This window comes from Montipora foliosa, chromosome 9, assembly GCF_036669935.1.
Source record: "Montipora foliosa isolate CH-2021 chromosome 9, ASM3666993v2, whole genome shotgun sequence".
NCBI classification, from domain to species: domain Eukaryota; kingdom Metazoa; phylum Cnidaria; class Anthozoa; order Scleractinia; family Acroporidae; genus Montipora; species Montipora foliosa.
The window spans coordinates 13114878-13134877 of NC_090877.1; the positions used below are offsets into that span (position 1 = coordinate 13114878).

Sequence of the window (20000 nt, forward strand, 5' to 3'; positions counted from 1 at the left end):
ACCAATCCGAGTAATTGAGTTGATTTTTCGATGAGCTCGAGTGCTCCCTCAGACAACAAGCTGTTATCTGGTCCCGCGGGGTTTTCTTGGTTTGCGTGCCGGCTATGCAAATCCATTTCATCATGATAAGCATTTTGGTCCGTATGCGTGTTGACAATAATATTGCAATGAATTTCACTCTCCAAGACTTGAGTACTCTCACACATTTCATTCCCTTCCATCAAACTTTCCAACTCATTCCTTCGGCGCCTCCCAGCTTTGCTCGAAACATTCCCTGTGACATTTCCAAGCGACCTCTCTAAATGCGCGGCTTGATCTCGTAGATTTTGACGAGTGAACCCTACGTGTTCATAGCCCGCTTGATCAAACAGTTCCTTCATAACCTCCATATACCGGCCCTTTCCTACGCCCTCCAACCATTACCGCTGGGTCTTTCATTTCAACCATCAACTTCGCTTTCTTTTTACACCCAATAGTACTGAGTTCATTTCCTCTGTCCAATTGGTTCTTCGCCTTGTTTGCGGTTGTTGTTGCCGCTGCGGCTGTGCACCTCTCGATTCCATTGCTTACGACGTTCAACCAAACTAAGCCAAACTAAGGAAGCTAATTTCTTGCGCTTAGAGACACTTAATGTCTTCCCTTCTCGGTTCGACAGTACCCAAAGTATTTAAATACTTGTTAGGATGTGTACTAGTGCTCTTAGCTTGGCTTGCTTTCACGTGAAACGATATTTCTAACAGAGCGGCTAGAACACGACCACACTACTTGCCGCCTTGACATTATTATTATCATTATTATTATTTTTATTATTATTATTATTATTATTATTATTATTATTATTATTATTATTATTATTATTATTATTAAAGGGATCCACGTCTAATAGCAACAGTTGCGCCTGAACACGACAGAAAGGAGTTGTTAATATTCTCGTCAACCGTTTAGGCTCTTGCTTCGAGGGTCATGCTTAGTCTTCCACTCGAACATAAAAATGTGCCTGTTATTGTATCTTCGCCGAAAACTTACAGTATTCATTATTAACTGGCAAAACTGGCAGAAATATGATCGTTCAATATACCTTACCTTGACTCTTTGTTACAGTGGTGACTAAGATTTCTTCATAGGCTCCCTTCAGTCGCTCACTTATTTTACTTCGCTGTTCTCTGTATGGTGACAGTATGACCACATCTGACATGCGCACTTGTGGCCTGTAGTGATTGGCAATATGTTTCGCTACGAAAACCTAAAACATACACAAAAGGGTCAAATCTGCAGGCTTAGGGTTTTTGTCATTTTGACTCATATAATTTTTCTGGTTGAATGAAGGAATAATTGTTTGAATGATTGAATGAATAAATACATGCATTATTGATTGATTGTCTGAAAGGACGGACGAATATTGGAAACGCAAACAAAGCACCAACATTTGTCTTTGCTATAGTCTTTCCTTTCTGCTTCCAGAGCTAGTCTTATCCTCCCATGATCATCTGTTTGCTCACGAACAAAAAAAAAAGAATAAACAGAGCCTCAATCTTGCAACCAACCAACCCCACAACTCATAAAAACACCTCAGGTACAATCATGAATGTTAGAGTTTTCCTTCTGCTTACCGCTTTTTGAACTTCCTTCATGTTCCATTTGGATTCTTCGCTGCTCTCTGCGGTTGCTATGGGTGAGGATTCTTCCTGTCCTTCTACGTGGCAGAATACAATAGGAATATCACGTTGCTGTTGAATCATCGCGGGCCAAAAGGTGATCGGGCTGGGATCGCGTGCTTTTACCACATCAGCTGTCTGAAGTTCGCCATCGTAGAATTGCTTGGACGGAAATTCGCAAATACCTTTGTGCTAAAATAACAAGACAAAACGTAATGCCAAGATCCTTGTCTTACCGTGATTAGGATCCTAGAACTTGAAATGAGCCGGAAGGTTGTTGAAACTTTGGACGGACCCTACTCCTCACCCATTTTCGGTTAAGCCCGCCGCTCGACTCAATTTCGTTGACCTTTTCCTTTTAATTAAATTAACATTGGCAAAATTCAGCGACCGCTAGAGTCCTGAAGGGGTTTTTTTAAATTGTTTATGAATGGAAGGAGGTAACTGTTCCAGAAACAACGTTCTTACCATCCTGTACTGCAGCTTTAGCATCATTGCCCGTTTTGAATGCCTCTCAAACATGGACACACTCAAACCAAGTGTTTTTGCTACGTGATCCTGAATGACTGGCTGCAGTTGTTTGTGGTCACCAATCAGAACCACTTGTCGAGCCCCTGAGGACGTGATGGGAACGAGAGATTCAGTCTCCATGCACATGCCACATTCATCCACAATGCACTCTTGGATATTATCACACGAGGATATTATCCTTGGACTACCAGCTGTTGCGCATGTGCAAAGTATAATCTGCGCGCCAGACTTCTCAAGAGCCCATCGCTCTGCTTGTGAGATTAGCTGCATGGGAGTTAAAGCAAAAGTTTAAACGTTAAATTCAATGGCCTTCTTTCGATAGATGAAAATTCAGTCCTAAACAAAAGACAACATCTCGAGGCTCTGTGGAATAAATATAAGGATTTATATGAGTTTATTCCCCAGAGCCTCGAGATGATGCTGAATTTAATAAATGGAAAGTGTACTGTTAATCTACAACCAGTCAGTTGTTGTACAGGCAAACTGGTCCGAGGTAAGAAAGAGAATTCTGATTGGTTCTCAGAGCGGTCCGAATTTGGCAATACGGACCGCTAAGATAGACCGGCCACGAAACAGGATATTGAGGTTTCCAAACTGCTCGCATTTTCTGCTTCCATTTTCTCGGACATAATTAGAAGCCGAGAAATCACGGTTTGGTATTTAGTCATATCGGAGTTCCAGTACGAATTTTACTTTCCACAACCGTTAACAGAAGCAGGCGAGGAGGCAATACTCAAGGAATAGAAAAATCTGCGCAAGAGGGCTATATTGAACTAGCTTGTTCACTCTCGTTCCTTTTTTGCAAGTTTATGGACTAACTTGCAAAAAAGTAATGACACCAATATTTTCCCAGTACGGACCTCACGCTAGTTCAATAACTTGTATTTTGTATGATTCGATCCAACAATGGAACACGTATAGGCCACTTCGGAAAATACCATAATACTCTTTGTTTGTCCCTCCAAATATTGCATAAACATTGTTGCCAGTTTCTCTTGGGACTTACAATGGTCCCAAGAGAAAACAAAAACAACGCTTATTCAAAATTTGGGGGGGCAAACAGAGAGTATTATGGTATTTTAAGATCTATTAAGATGACTCGAGCCTCTTATTGTTGTCGCCTGTGAACTGTTAAGTGGAGAGGGGTTCAGTTAATTTATGGTTAGGTAATTTTATCTATTCACTACGTCGACAAGATCTAACAATTTCAATTTGTGAAACTGGGAATTCTCTTCATTGAATGCAACTTCTGAGCCCGGTTGTTTGAAAGTCGATTAACTTAATCCAAGATTAGCGGAAGCTTTTGTTTCATGTTTTCAACTTTGGTGAAAATTTTTTTGCTTATTTTTGTTTTTCAGAATTGACTTCCTCTAATGTAAAATTTTGCCAAATATCAGCGTTGAACAGCATTTGGTTAATTTTTAATCTGGGATTAGCGTTAATCGGCTTTTAAACAACCGGGCCCTGATCTATGCACTGGTAGGTAAACTATGAAGTTTGAGATACATTAACACTTTGAAAATGAATATTCTGCAGTACGTTCTGAGAAACATTTTTGTCCACTTCAACCTCAAAGAATTTTAGCACGGTTACTGAAACTTAAACCTTTTTACATTCTTGCAGAAAGTGAAGAGGAACAATATTCGATCAAGAAGCTAGCTCAAGACCACCCTGCAAGCAGAGCCTCTTTTGCTTGCTCGATTTTGGCGTTCTCGAGAAAGGCTCTGCATGAATCGAGTAAGACCTTTATTGAATATGCGCTGCATGTTGCCAGGATACAGTCTCGAGCCCAAGCCCAAATATGCCAGATCTCTCCGCCATCTTGGTTTTTCATGGTACAGCGGGCTCAATTATAACCATCGGTTTTGTCACTAAACAGGCGCTCGCACTGGAATAACCGGTTTGACGAGAGAAAACAAGATTGACTAGTCCAAAAGTTCGGGCTGCGGCGGCTTCAAAGAGTTGACGCGATTCGGGCAGAGCCTACTTTTCTCCTCCTCAGTAAAGAAAAAGACAAAAGGAGGCGCTGCTCGCAGGGTGGCTCAAGACAAAAATGATACCTGTTTTTTCTAAGTTTATCGAAGATTTAATTTAATTCCCGCTTAATATTATCCAAACTTATTTTAATTACTTTGCGATACTTCTTGGCCTCTTCCCCGCCAATGTTTTCTCCTCTTCTTCTTTGCGCGGCAAATTCCTCTTCAAATTGTCGCAAATCTTGCCCAAACCGGCAACCAGGGCTGCGGATCACGTGATGAAGGGACACTGACCTGACCTTTTCATTGGAAATTTTGAGTTCGTCATCACTACGTGTAGTTCTTGCTGGCTTCAGAGTGTTAGGGATAGGGAATTCCTTTTGCTCGACTTGATCACTGTAGACTCGCAGAATTTTCAAGCTTGGAATCTTCATTAGGTACTCTTCAAAGGAAAATGTAAATGTAGTTAGCGATCTGAGTCTTGTACGCAAAATCAAGGCATCCAGAGGGAGGCACGTTTGTATATACAGGAAACGTCAAGATAACGAGACGAATACCGACCATTGGTAAGTTGGACATTTCATCAGCAACTTAACACTGGTTCAGACCAGTATGGAGCGACACTGTAGCTGATAAGTTGTTCGAGCACGTCCTGTAAAGAGTCGGGGAAAAAGAAGGCAAGCCTAAGCTGTCCTGGGACTATGACTTCCAGACATTTTGTCATCGAACACCGACGCCCTCAGTGAAAGAGTGGTTCCTGTCCAGGAAGAAAATCAATGACAAATAGACAAATACCTTTGATAGACAAAGGTATCCCAGGAGGTTCTCTAGTGTAAGATAAACACCTATTCAGTTGGAGGCCCCAACTGAATAGGCGTTTATCTTGTCAAGTTGATTTCTGGCCATCTTACCATCTCCTGGGATGCCTTTTTCCATCATCTGCCACCGTAGAATGGTCTTTGTCGTCAGGCTGGCGCGACTTCGGAAGATACAAGTGGTAATTGGCCAATATCAAAAAATACAATAATACTCTTTGTTTGTCCCTCCAAGATTTTGCATAAGCATTGTTTCCAGTTTCTTTGTTTAAAAAGTGTTGACGGGCCTGCGCGACTCCTGCCGTTCGCAAGGCGATTCTAAAATCTGTGCCTTCAAAGTTTAGCTCTGACTAAAATGTCCTTTAACGACTTTCCTTTGTGATATGATAGTATGGGTGGCTCCTTAAACACTTCTCTAAGGTGCGGTTGGTTTTGAATAAGGTGCCATTTCCCCATTAATATATTCTTGAGGTTAGGTAAAGCCGGGTGGTGTTGTATAACAAAAGGCAATATTTTCTTTTCTGTGCTGTTGTCTTTGTTTTCAATTAAGTGACCTCTCTCTATCCATGAAGTTAAATTCAGATAGGAATTTTTCTGAAAATTTATTTGGGTATCATCTATTCTTTAGACGTGTTTTGAAACTCTGCATGTTATTATTAATGTGGTAACGTGTTTAACTTGTGTACATAATACGATACCCTAATTTGATAGTGCAGTGGTGTCTGATACTTAATATAAATGGCAAGAATAACAACAGAACGGTTAGGCTTGGAGTCAGGAAAAAGAAAAGAAACAACAACAACACGGGAAACCTAGCAAAAGCTCATGTGATTTTGAAGTTAGAGCAGATATGGTTCTGAACATATTAACAAGATAAACAATTTTGACATAGGAATAGACATGGCAAAAAAAAAAAAACAAATTTTTAGACACTAAGACATTGAAATGAGGACAAGTTATTGGCTGACGTAGTAAACATAATTTACTGCTTTTTTTAAAAATCTGCTGAATATTTATTGAATAGACGAATCTCTTTTTTTTACCTGTCATTTTCCAGAGACGTCGCGCTAAGATGACCGATGAACTGAGCTCTCGCAGCCACTTTATAACCATCGTAAAAGTTTTGTTTTTGTTCTCTTCTTTTTGACACCTCTGATAACAACTGTTTTATGCTACCGAAAAGTCGGGAAGATGATACGCTAGCACAACGAAAATGCTTCAACTAATATTCAGCCAAGCGTTTACACGGGTATCAGGCACGAAATAAATATCAGTAAATCCCTCTTTGCAGTCGTGTCTGCCTTTATGGTATGTTGGATACCATTTTGGATAATTGTAATCTTACAACGTTTCTTCTTTGTGGAAAAAATGCCTTGTGATTTCGAACTCGTCTGTATGTTTCTCCTCTATTTCTCCAGGACAATAAACCCATTCGTGTATGCAGGAATGAATTCCGCTTTCAGACGTGAATTTCGCAAGCTACTCCTCTGCAAACGATGTCGTAAAGATACCATTGTACCTGGCAGAGAAGGAGCGAGCACAGAAGAGGTGAACACACACAGCAACGTATCAGGTAAGGCTCAAGTTGGACAGACAATACCACTGTAAATATCACACCGTTTTCCCGGAAGCTCTAGGTTAAGTAGTGCAAATCCAGTAATTTCTCTTTGGTCTTGATCAAAATTTTATTTGTTTTCCCTCGTAAATATCGGTTCACTTCCATTTGACTCACTCTTTGTTTCATAAAATCAACAGTCGACCGATGAATCTTATTTTGGCCCGCATTCCAAACCTCGGTTCTTGATACGACCACAAGTGTACCGATCTCGTGGGACACACTCTAGCTGGGATCAATTTTGTTGAGGTTGTAATCAGATGCAGTTTGAAGGATTCTTTACACGGACCCCGAAAAAAAGCAAACGCGCTCGCATGGACAAAAATTCAAAGTACAATCTGCCTTACCTGAAAAAGCAGGGTGTTTTTAGCATGTTTCAGACGCGGAGTAAAAGCAAAATAACTGCTAAATTCCTTGCCTTGAAACGTCTTGTCTTTATAAGATACAGAGGAAAAGAAAGGATAAAAGGACCGACGGTTTTTAAGAACTGCGCCTCAGTTGTTAATAAAAGAAAACAAAAGAAGAACAAAACAGTATTTTTGAAGTTGGGGAGGTGTCGCTGTTTTACCACAGCAGAATCAAAAGTTATCCAACACATTGTAATGTAGAGGCAACGCATCAAGACAAGTTCAAGAAAGTATATGGGAACTCTCAGCCGAAATGCAAAATATCTGCGACGCCCATATCCGACGGGACGCCATTTCTTGTAAGCGGTTGAAGATTCAAGGAACGACAAAATCAAACACGTGACCAGGGTCAAGGAACAAAACGCACGAACTACCTTGCCCGCCTCGACTAATCAAACGAAGCAAGACTGCGGAAGAAGCTACTAACCTCTGACCACACCTCTTACGTAATTATCTCCTTATCGCAAAGCTTTACATTTGAAACTGCAGAAGTAACCAAGTGATTCCAAGTATTAATGGATTTAAATTTAAGGCGCGTTTAAAATATGAAACTGAACTTTACATACGGCGTTGTGGTAATAAAAAAGAGACTCTTAGGCACAATTGGGCAGGTCTTCAAAATCTTTCAATGTAATGGTTATTTGGGAGGGGGGGGGGTAGGGATTGTAGTTAGTGTTAGTTTTGTTTGTACTGAACTGTAATTAGTGATTCTGTCAATACTCTTACTTCTGGTGGGATTTTAAGTAGTGTATATTGTAAATAATATTGTAATTGAAAAGTAAGAATTCAAACAAATTAGCACCAATTTGTCTCGCAGGTGCAAAGTTCACGAAGTGTTTGCATTCCTCAATCATAAGGCGCAAGTAATAACATTATGACCGTATATGGCGAAAACCTATAACGTCGATACCGGCAAATCAGCACTGTAATCATGTTGCGTTTAAAACACCTTTATTTCTGATATTTCGTATCTCTTCCGATGGCTCACTACTATTGAAATAAGAAAGATGCTTCCTGGACTATGGACCAACCAATTTAAAAACTGTAAATTCCACTGGTTAAAAGGTTAAATGCCTGGAGTAGAGAATTTTAAAATGCTTAATACTCCCAGTTTGAAAAGTTCTGAATTCATTTAATAAACTGCTGAGCTTTAGAATAAAATGAATGCTTAATTTTTTTTTAAAGGCATTGTATCACGGTATCGCAAATGTTCTAGCCGTAATGAATGTGACCGTTTATAAGCCAATCGGAAGCGACGTTATAATTCGCGGGGCGAATTTTACACGTACGTGTGAGAATTTTGCTCAGTCCATTGCTCATTAGTGAATGTAATTTCCCGCACGAATTAAAACGTCGCTTCCGATTGGCTTATATACGGTGACATTCGCTACGGCTAGAACATGAACAATACCGTGATACTCTTCTTTTAACAGCAAATTGAAAAATCACAACTTACCGGTAACGACATCCACAGCTTTGTTTGACGGTCCACAGTAAATAACTTGTGGTGGTGCCTTAGAAGATTCTTCCTTCTCTGTTTGTCCTAGGCCTTTTTCCCAAACCTTGTACGATTTCGAACATTTATTTTTTTCTACGAACCAGTAAGCTATGTGCACGCCAGTCACAGTTTTACCAGTACCTGATTGAATGTAACGCACATGATGTCACCTCGAATATCCTTGGCAATAAAAAGAGTAAAATCTTCAATTTTAAAGCAGCTGAACATTCACAATTAAGGTAATTCCCTTGAAAATGACGTACTATCCAGATTTCTGTTACACTTGGTACAATTGATATTCATGCACAGGACATTAAAAAGTGCAGTAAAAAGATGGGGTCACCGTGCTTGTTTTCGCGCCGCATGCCTTTATTTTAAGTGTTTTTTTACCGAAATACGGGAGAAGTGTTCGAAACTTGATCAACCGGAAAAATTGTAGTTATATAGCAAAAGTTACTGATGATTACTGAAAACTTGAGCCTACTTGTTTAATTTGTCCGACCCAAAAAAGTGATCTCAAATTGCTCGATCTTGGAAAAAACTGTAAGCAAATTGGACAGCTACATCATCACCTCACACTCAGTGTCTGGCTCCAAATACAGTTTTCACGCCATTTAGATATAAATACTACAACTTACTATCCAACTTTTTTTCTCCTTAAAATATGTTTTCAGTGTACCTATGACGAGTACATAACACCAATAAAAAGAGGTGGTCACTGTGCTCGTTAAGGAGAAAATAGCCATTCCTTGACAGATTAAGCTTGGCGTCAGTGAAAATCCGCCATTTAATCAATGTGCACGAGTTAACGAGCTAGCCAATGACGCACGAAATTATACACAGTAGGGTTGCGCAATGCAAAACCAGGGAATCACCTTAAGTGAAGTTTGATCTTCCAGGTGATTATATTCCTGAGAAGGACTGTTTAGGATGACATTGAGATCAGAGTCGGTATCAAGTGATTTGTGTAAAGTGAGTAGACGGTATTAACACTCTGGTCGTCGATCTCATTAAACAACGAAGTCGTGATGTTATTGATCGACTGTCAGTTAAGCCAAGATGTCTTTGGCTGTGAAGACTGTACATTGTCAGAGAAATTCCCTTCCGTCGCTCTGGCGTATTGTTTTATCAGCCAGTAGGATGCCCTGTCTTACCTGTCAATGGTCACCGTCGAGTTGATGTGACCTTTATCCGCTCAGTTTGCAACTCGAATCAATAACAAAGAACTCCTAGGTTGATAGTGTCAGAGTCAACTCCCCAGAGTCAACGTATTTTTTCCGGGAAGAAGAAAGACACAGGAACGAATATAGCAAGGCTCGTAGTCCAGCCTTTCATTGACTTAATAGTTTTTACTTCAGTTGTTGAATTAGTGACTGGTCCGTCAATTACTGTATATGTAGTCTGGATTTCAAGTAATCGTGGACTTACCACATCAAGTCACATCAAGTCCACATCAACTTTTATTCTACCACCAAGTTTAAAAGCACAACATCTTTGACTGACCTGGGGGACCCTGAATAAGAGTGAATGGCTTGCACAGTGCCTCCTTTACAGCTGCTTCTTGAAACTGGTTTAATATTTTAAAGCCATGTTGTCTCAAAGACAAGTTGCAAGGGATCTCGTCGCAAACTTTTTCTGTAAATGTGAAAGAAAAAGATGTTAAATTTTGGAAAAAAACTCGTTTTTGTTAGCATAACGTAAAACGAATTTTCTTGCTCATTTAAGCATGGTTTTCACTAGCGACGCAAGCACAAGTAGTTTATGCTACTGAAAACGAACGTCGACATAAACATCAAAATCAACCTCAGCAACCCTACTTTGTTGAAATGCGCAGACGCGGAGAATCTGGAACGAGTACTTTAATTGGCCAGGCGTAGCTTATGCTGCGTTTCATTTTCACACAGCGCAAGCAAACGCAAGCATAAGCGCAAGCAAAATGAAAAGGAAAAATTTTGATCCTTGTGCTTATCTTTGCGTCAACCCCGTTTTCACGGCGAAATAAGCGCTCTCATGCTTTGCGCTTGTGCTTGCGCCGCTAGTGAAAACCAGGCTTTGCAAGTTATTGCAAAAATTTGGTTTATCAACGGAGTTGATAATGTAAATTGACCACCGTACAGAGATTCTAAAAGCTGACGTTTCGAGCGTTAGCCGTTCGTCAGAGCGCTCTGACGAAGGGCTAACGCTCGAAACGTCAGCTTTTAGAATCTCTGTACGGTGGTCAATTTACATTATCAACTCCGTTGATAAACCAAATTTTTGCAAGTTATTGGTCCACGAATGAGACTTAAAAATAATACTGTAGAAGAGCATTTGAAAAATGTATTTCTGCTCACGAGATTCATTCGAAAAAAGCATTAAAAGTAACAGGGACAAGAAATAGTGTTGTCAAGAGATTACGATGTCGTGAGTAAGAAACTCATCATTCTCCTTTCTCTGTAGAATAAATGTCTCTGGGTGTGTCTTTGTTACCTTCTGCTGCTTCTTCTCCTTTGCAAATGGCGTGAACTAGCTCCGATGAATCTTTCAGTTGGGTGCATAGTGCTGCATACATTCGTCTTCAATAAAAGTAGAAATCAAGTGAACTTTAGAGCTTCAGCGTTAAGGACGGTGCCTACTATTGTCATTGCGCATACATTCTGCGCATCTCAAGACACTCGGGTTTCCTACGAGTGATGCTTACTAATACAGGGATTTTTTGGCGCGGTTTAAAACTATGCCGAGAAACCAGAACTAATCAAGCGCTCTTTTTTATCCAAAAAGAAAATTGGGGGTAACCATGCATTTTTCATAAAATTTGGAGAAGAAGGCCATACATCGTCGAGTGTGTTTTAAAGCTTTTTACAAACATTGTTGATTAATTATATTTGAAAAATAAGTGGTTACCCCCAAACTGGTTGCGTGGTTACCCCAGTTTACAATAATGAAGATATGCTTTTCCCGCATCTAGATGATTTTCAATCACGTGATAAGACGGCCATGTTGGAGCACAAAGCAAAAGCAAATTACGGGTCACGTTTTGCGTTATAATAGAGTCAAATTCCAAAGACTTTTGTTTCTAATGTTCTGTGCACCAACATGGCTGCTGTGACGTCAGGTCAAAAGTATCTATTCATGAACCCGGACAATTTACTTTTAAATCAGTAGGCACCGTCTTTAGGGTTAGGGTTAGAATTCCAAATCTCAGAGCGAATGAAAAAACTTATTAGATATTTCGTTCGATTCTTGCCAACTTCATCAGCAATGTGAATAATCAAGATACTAAGAGAGATTAGGCATCGCGCTCAAGACAAAGGGCAAAAACGAGGTTGAACTTTGGCGCAGCTTGTTTTTCCAAAAGTCAAAGAAGCGTGTTTGCTTTTAGCCCATTTTGACTTGTTATCAACAGAAATCTTGCGAGTTAAAAAAGAGAGAGGAGAGCTAGAATAACAGAATTTTCTGGTTTATATGATGAGCAGCAGCCTCCATTTTGTTGTTTGCCGTTTTTCACAAACAAAATGCGAGAGAGAGAGAGAGAGAGAGAGAGAGAGAGAGAGAGAGAGAGAGAGAGAGAGAGAGAGAGAGAGAGAGAGAAAGAGAGAGTTATAAATGGCAGTGACTGGGGGTGGGGGTGCAGCATTTCAACGATATGATCGACTGGCTCTTTTACCGTTTATGCATTTTTCGGTAATCTTTAAATGCCTAATTAGAGAATGCGAAAGCAGTCAACAGTTACTCAAATATGGTGAAACCTTAAAAATAAGAAAAATTCGAAATTCATTAAATGCATTTTGCCGAGGAATTGGCCTTCTTTATACAAGAGACGTCGCATAATTTGTGTGGGGCAAACTTGCAGGGCAAACATTTTTTCTGCGTCTGTTAAATTTGGCTATTATAAAGACGGGCACTGGACGCATTATGCTTCTAGACGAGCTATCCAGTTTAGTGCGTAATCGAAGACGTAATAAAGTGCATAGTTAGTTCAGATGAAAAATTCGTCCTGTGTCCGTCTTGCAACTAGACGAGTTTAACAGACGCAGAAAAAATGTTTGCCCAAGTTTCTTCCAGACGGATTATGGGTCTTCAAACGTTCGTCCCGTCTACACTAGACGGATAACATGGTTCGTCTGGACGGATTATGCATGCGTCTCCAGGATAAAAACGGCCAAATAACACTATGATGAAAGGTGCAGAGTTCTGTTTTTGGGCAGAAGGCTTACACCTGCATCTTGTCCACCAATTTGTTATATTTACTTATTATCTTAGTGCCCATTGTTTTTCAATGCGCACCGAAAGGTAGGTTGATATTTTTAATCCCAGTCTGGGCGTGGGTCTTTCCCTTGAACTAATGGGACTTGACTTGACTTGACTTAATACTCATTATTTAATACGTTCCTCCAAAATGTTCCAAAATGTTGGTAACATTTTCAAATTGTAATTAAACTTAATTTCCATCCTTTCCATCCGTAGCTGCAAACGAGGAAAAATAGTTACAGTGCAGCAATAGGTTTTTTTGGTAACGAAGCTATAGCATTCTTTTGTACTTAGTATCAACGAAAAGGCGTATTTAAGCTTCTAGAGTATGACTAACATAACGTGTCTCTTCCACCTTAAAGTTCCTATCACCACAATTAAGTGGGCTTACATTGTACCTTTGAGGAAGACTTCTGTGCATAATCTCAAGAGTACTCCTGTGACTGCCGCTTCCGTCGGTGAGTCCGTCTGGTTCATTTGAAGATGCCTGGTGCAGGTCCATTGTGATTTTAACCTTTTGCTTTACTTCTTTGCTTTCTTTATCAATAATGCAGTGTCCTACCCAGACGTCACAGCTGCGTTGATGTTTATCGCAGTAGTTCCCGGACATCTGAAAAATGGGAAAACATGATAAGAAAGTATTTTACATTTCGTACAGATCAATTTTCAGCTTCCAAGGAAATACAGGCCCTTGAAAAATAGACCACGGGCAGGCACTTTTTAAATGACTTTGGAGCACTTTACCATCTGAAGAGCCAAACTGTCAGTCGCTCAGAACAATTAAAGACATAAAAGAATTATGAACGACTTGACTAAATTTTTAAAATAGGAGGGTTGCAGTTGCTGCCTTTGTGAATTTTAATCATTTCCGTGTATGAATTTTTTAAAATTATGGTGAATATAAATTGTATTATTATATGGAGGAGAGTGTTTTACTGGGAACTAAACCACTCGTAGATTCCATACGCCCCTACATCCCGGACCCGAGTAGCGTATTTTCCGTATGTCACCTTTGTGAGTGTCGTATCGTTCAATGACGTCACGATTCCCGCCTTTTTTTTCCCGCCTTTTTTATAAAGCCCAGCCGTATTTGTAAAACTTGACTACTATATTTAGTCTCCATATAATAAAAAGAACATTACACGTTGGCTCGAAGATATGAATTTTATGTTCTCGTGGCAAGAACAATAACTCACTCGTTCGCTTCGCTCACTCGTGAGATATTGTTCTTGCCACGAGAACATAAAATTCATATCTTCTCGCCACCGTGTAATATCCTCTATTTATGTGAAACGCTTCCACCCCTAATCAAATAGTTACTTCTGGTGCCCCCTTATTTTTTTACTTTGACAGAAATAAATTGAAATAAACACAAACGAATAAAATGAAAACGCAAATCCTCAAAAGCCTCAAAATTTTCCACGGCAAAGCGATAGGGGGACAACTTGTTGTTCAAAGCAGAGACTAAAACATGTGATATGATTGTTTATTCACAATCATGGTTTTCATTACGCAATAACCTTGAATTAATATCCAACTAGGAGATGAAGTGCAATATGAATTTGCAAAAAAAGGCTCGATTTGAGTACCCCGTCATCCGGGTAATCTTGGCTATAACTCACCTTATCGTTTGACGGTTCATTGGGCGACGATGAGTCCGTTTTGGAATAAGGGACGCGGGCACATACCAGATCCCCAGGATGAAACTCCAGTTGACGATCACGGCAGTAGGACCCTGGAAGAGATACTGTGCCATGGAGAACACCTTTCTCTTTCTTCCATTCAATGCTCACTTGTTCAATAACGAACCCGTCATTCTCCTTGACAGCCCCTGTGGCGGCTTCCATCGCAAGAACAGGCTTCCAAGCCTGAATGTACTCGTCAATTGTTTCATACCGCTCTCTTGACGCCTGGTGTCTAGCTGTATGTGCAAACGACTCGCGTGGGTATCTTCGGTGCTCGATACAGATATTTAGGTGCGGGTTTACCTTGAACAACTGAATATCAGGCACCAGAATTCCTCGTATCATATGAGGACAGAGTTGCACAGAGAAGAAATCGTACTTTCTCATGGCCAACTGCTTCTCGTAATAGTGAGACTTTGGATCGATGAAAAATTGAGGATCAGAGTCGCCAAAATGAGGATGCTTGTAAGGCCCAACTTTGTTAGAAAATGCGGGTTTATGAGGTTCATCCATTTCATGCAATGGAGACGTGATTTTTAGACGAGCTTCAATTTTCTTGATTATGCTTGCAAGGCTGCTGTCGTCGTTTGACCTAACAGCATCCATTATACGAAGCCAATCATCGGAAAGAATTTCCACTACTGGATTCTGAGTGTGACAGTAGCTTTCTTCACCTGCCCAGTTGAAACGGTCGTTGGCATCTGGTGCTTTGTACTTTCTAAACCTCCACTTAAGAATGACATCGAAGTCTTCTTGTTGTTTTAGCTCCACCGGGTTGAGGTGACTTAGGAGCAACCGTTTTTGTTTCCCTGCGAGGTTATCGTCCTCTGCCTTTAAAATGTGAAGATTTATGGAATTCCGATCAATTGAGTCAATAAAAACGCGCGTTTCATGGCAATGCTGTTGAAGCTTTGATGCCATACGTATCCTTTTACAATCCCTCTCAAATTTGCGCGAGTTGTCGTGCATGTAATTGGAGCGGCGACAAACTTTTGAAATCTCATCCTTTGACATGTTTCCACCATATTGGCTGCCCTTCTGCAAACCGAGAAGACGACGATGGACTACGATATCCATGTATCTTCTGATTGGAGACGTAAACTGTGTGTAAGATCGCATACCAAGTGAATAGTGCTGAATATTTGAAGGGGGTGTGTCACCTTCACAGACAAACTTCGCCCCGGACTGAATCTGTCGGAAATGGGATCGTGCTGCCGCAAGTTGAGGGTGGTTCGCTTCGTTGCAAATCAGTTTATAAACCTTGGCGTTGTCACAGGACACCACAGCCTGATAAATTGCACTCCACACCCAGCTCTGGATTTTGACAGCGGTCTTCTCAGAATTCAGTAGCTTAACGGACTGTGAATTCCCCTGCAAGACTTTTGCATAATGAAATGATAATCCGGCGTATTTACGGTGCTTCTCAATCCATTCACCCAGTTTGTGGTCCTTGGGAGGCAGCTGAATTCTTAAAGGCGCCAAGTCGGAGTTTTTTTCTGAAAGAATCTTTGCAACTTCCTCGTTGGCTAGAAGCATCATTTCCTCGACCATTTCATGTGCTTCAACAATTTCTTCAATCCCTTCGTTTTGCCAGTGATCAAAAGCACTGTCTCCCAACCTTTTACGTCTTCTTTTCTGGGCGAGAGAGCTTAATTGCCTGATCTTTTCTGCAATATTTATAGGTACGCTTCTGATGCTCTCTTCCCTTTTCTCTATGATTCCTTGAGCTTCAGTGTAATTTAGCCGGCAGCAAGACGTGACAATCGTGCGTTTCACGTTTGGCTCTTTGGTGATCCTTCCTTCCTCGTCGAGCGTCACGAAAACAGACACTGCCAGACGATCCTTTTCTGGTAAAAGACTGCAGTGATTTTCACTTAGCTCTCGCGGTAGCATGGGAATATTTTCGTCTCCTTCACCAGGGTAATATGATGTGCATCTCAACAATGCTTCCTGATCGAGTGGAGAGTCTGGCTGAACAAAGAAACTGACATCCGCAATGTGGATTCCTATTAGAAAGGTGGATAACGAGCTTTCCTCTATGGTCAGGGCATCATCCAGATCCAAAGACTTCGGAGGATCGATAGTAAAGGCTTCGCTAACCTTAGGGCGACTGGAATACTCTTTTTTGGGAATGGACCAATTGGATGGAAAGTTTTCCGTCACATATTTCAACGTATCTTTCTTGAAAGCCCTCCTAATTCCACGCTCGGCGTACGTTATCTCCATACTACTCTTCAAGTCTTCTCCTCGAGGCAATTCCCTAGCTACCATTGCCAAAGGGTAGAGGCAATCTCGTCTCCACTGAAGGTATTTTACGACAAACAGGAACTTCCCACTGAGTACATCTTCTCTTTTCAATATTCTGACCCTAGTGGCTCTGTTATTTTGATCTTTCTTGTAGATTGGTATACCCTTGCAAGCCTTATCTGTAAGATTTACCAGTTTTGTGGCCGACTTGTTGATGGGCACCATCACAGAAGGGTTTTCGTAATCTGTAGTGCAGACAAATTGGCGTTCATGTGGACTTATGATGTGTTCTAGAACCCCTGTTAAGTAGAAATTCACTGACAGTTAGTAATATAAACAATACGAGCGGCATATCTGTATCACATTTACAACTTACTCGAGGCGACGCCAAAGCAACTTATTAAACGTCATTATTTAAGTGTGAATGTACACTAGGTATTTTTGGTGATTCAAGACATTTTAGCAGGGAAAATCGAAAGAAACGTTTATATAAATGAAGAGAAATCTGTATCAGATATTTATTAATAAAACATTTCTTTTCCCATCATGAATTATTAATGGCTATTATAAGTTATTATATAATATACGTGTTGGCTCCGAGGCTACTCCGTAGAGTCCATGGTCCATGGGTTTCTGCCACCCTCACTCCGTATTAAAAACTCAGACTCAGGTGACGTTTCGACGTTTTCCAACGTCATTTTCAAATCCAAAGAAGACGCAATAACTTCTCTTTTCCAGTGAAATCTTCTAAGAAGTCTTTCCTCTTTGAGTCATTAGAGACCAGAAAATTCCCTTTTAGTAGCTCATAAAGATAGAAGAAATGAACCGTTTAACGTTCGGTTGATGGAGTATCCGTGTCTTTCAAATCTCCTTCCCACTTCCCTCCTTAAAATTAGTTGAATGAGGGCTTCGATCTTACAGACCCTGCATGTGAAACTGCTGATCCTAACTTTCATTTTTGTTTCTTAGGGTCCCTCTTAATATTCGTTCTTAATACTCAAAATGATTTTTGATAATATTTTATCGCCGTTTTAGTACAGTGAAATAGTTTGCACTTACCAACGATTTTTCCTTGGATTTTTGGCTCATTTTCATTCACCTTTGAGCTTTCTGTTGTGGTAGGATTAAGAAGCTCTAAGACGACCTTGTCTCTGTCAAAGGCCTGGCGAACTCTTCCCTTGATCTGGATGTCCGGAGTTGTTGTGTCTTCAACCTCGGCATATCCTAATTGGGGTTTTTCGGGACTTAGGCGAAGATTACAGACAATGTACTTTTGAGGTTCCTTTCGCAGAAGTTCACCAAGGACAGAAGGATCTAGAAATTCTTGTTCCCTTGAAGAAGCTATAATTCGCTGAGCCCTTTCGGAGGGAGACTTGTAAAGGCCAAGGTTTGTAAGACGCACTTCAACTCGACCGTTGACAACCCGAATTTCAGGGCACAGATCTGTGAATTCGCCCGTGTCCTTAAATGAGTGATACTGCACCTTCTCAGCGGAATGGATTCTGAGGGCCTTGGATCTGGAAGCTTCTAGTGATGGGAATTCCGAATCCTGAAACATTTCTCTCCTATCATCGTCTAGCTGTTTGGTCCTTTTGCATTCTCTTACAAATGCTAAAATAATTTCATCTATATCTCTGGGAAGTAAAGTCTCATCATCGATAAAGTCATCTTGGAGGTCCTCAATCTCTAGAGTGCCCTGATCAGCCTCATCTTCGCCCCCTTCTTCATCTTGGACTTCACTCTCTTCCTCTTTTCTTTGTTCGTGCTCGATGGCAGCCATGGTGGAACATGACCGGTCTCGCCTATTCTTTTCAACATCTATTTCATTTTCGTCTTCTTTTCTTTCCTGGAGAACATTTGAACCATTTTCCTTATCTCTTGTTGTTTCAACAGCTTCCTGACAACTGAAAACCTTGTGTTCTTCACTTGCGCTTGTGTTAACTTCTGGTTGTGGCATTAATGGAGCATTTGGAACAAACGACTGTGCATCTGGGTTGAGCTGAATGCTGGCGATGGCGGCGTTTAGCTCGGTCTCAAGTTTAGCCATTGTTGTCCCATAGAGTCCACCACTTTGATTGCATCTTTTAATGAAGTCTTTCCAAATGACGCGACAGTTTCCAACGGTACAAAGCGATACGGGATCACCAACAACGGCCACCAAACATCTCGCTCTTGTGACTGCTGTATTCAATAGTTTTGGATCGGACAAAAATTCCCAGTACAATTGCCGATCAACTCCACTTTCAGGTAACTGCTGCTCCTGTGGCTTACAGGTGTGAAATGTACGGACGGTGCTAATAAAAAGCACTCGGAATTCCTCCCCTGTTATAAAAATACGTAAAGAAGATAAACCTTTTTCAGTCATTCAAGAAGGCAGGAACGTAGTTGATTATTAATTTGGTCAGGTAAATTTCTATTCTGTCGCTGTTTGTGTGTGAGACATCTAAGAATTATTGGAAAATTTTGCTTTTGTTTCCATGTGGCAAGTGCCACCAATTTCGACAAATAATGTTTTCCCCGATTCTTTAATCATGAAAAAAGACACTTAATTTCGCTGTTCCAATTAGGATTTGGACCGTCGAATCTGTTAGTTGGTCATAAAGCAGTACATGATTGCCTTCGAACTCGACAAAGGACAAAGAAGTATAACAATTTGCATCGTCACATTACCTTGGACATTATGGATTGTGTCCACCTTCACATCCGTAAAAGCTCTGTCCTTTCTCAGTCTATTTCGAATAGCTTGGACCTTTAAGTAAGAAATAAAATGTTTTAATATTTACGAGACGTCTTTCATTCGTTCTTCGTTCCTTCGTTCGTTTCATCGTTCGCTCATTTATTCAATCGCTCATTTGTTCGTTCAACATCCATCAATCCACGCATTTGTGCATGCGTACATTTGTGCATTATCATCCGTAGAGCACCGCAAGTAAGCATTGCACTACGATTTAGACGAGTTCTTTTCTCAAGATTACAGTACGGTTTGTCAGGGTTCAAGGAGTTCGTCAACTTTTAATAACGCAAAAGGTTGCATAAGAACCTTCAAGAATTCAGACTTGAGTTGAGTCGTTGAACGCCGTGACGTCAACTTGGAGAGGTAGGATACTTACCCCTTTGGGTGTAAAGGCGTGAGAGTAAAAGTATGACGAATAGGGATTCTTGGAATTACAAACTTAAGCTGAGACCTATTTAAATGAATGTGCCCGCGTGGTCTTCATGTGCTTCAGGTGGAAAAGGGATCAGGAGGACAAGTTGCAGCTGGCCATGTAGCTCACGGTCGTCAGCGTGCCATCTAGCTCAGAAGTAAACCAATACCTGCGGCCGGGGAAAAGTTTCCAACA

General features: G+C 40.7%; 1 protein-coding gene across 5 annotated transcripts in view; it reads right to left on the reverse strand.

Moving 5' to 3' along the window:
• LOC137972162 (3'-5' exoribonuclease HELZ2-like) overlaps window positions 1–20000 on the reverse strand; it is a 52100-nt gene that overhangs the window by 11129 nt on the left and 20971 nt on the right. For all 5 annotated transcript variants that reach the window (XM_068819008.1, XM_068819005.1, XM_068819006.1 and 2 more), the window contains 11 exons: window positions 19330–19408; window positions 17719–18981; window positions 14350–16958; window positions 13126–13337; window positions 10967–11052; window positions 10001–10132; window positions 8456–8638; window positions 4318–4604; window positions 2124–2450; window positions 1611–1847; window positions 1084–1243 (listed from right to left, as the gene is read on the reverse strand). In XM_068819008.1, coding sequence (XP_068675109.1) covers window positions 1084–1243; window positions 1611–1847; window positions 2124–2450; window positions 4318–4604; window positions 8456–8638; window positions 10001–10132; window positions 10967–11052; window positions 13126–13337; window positions 14350–16958; window positions 17719–18981; window positions 19330–19408 — 5575 coding nt within the window. The remainder of the gene's footprint in view (window positions 1–1083; window positions 1244–1610; window positions 1848–2123; window positions 2451–4317; window positions 4605–8455; window positions 8639–10000; window positions 10133–10966; window positions 11053–13125; window positions 13338–14349; window positions 16959–17718; window positions 18982–19329; window positions 19409–20000) is intronic.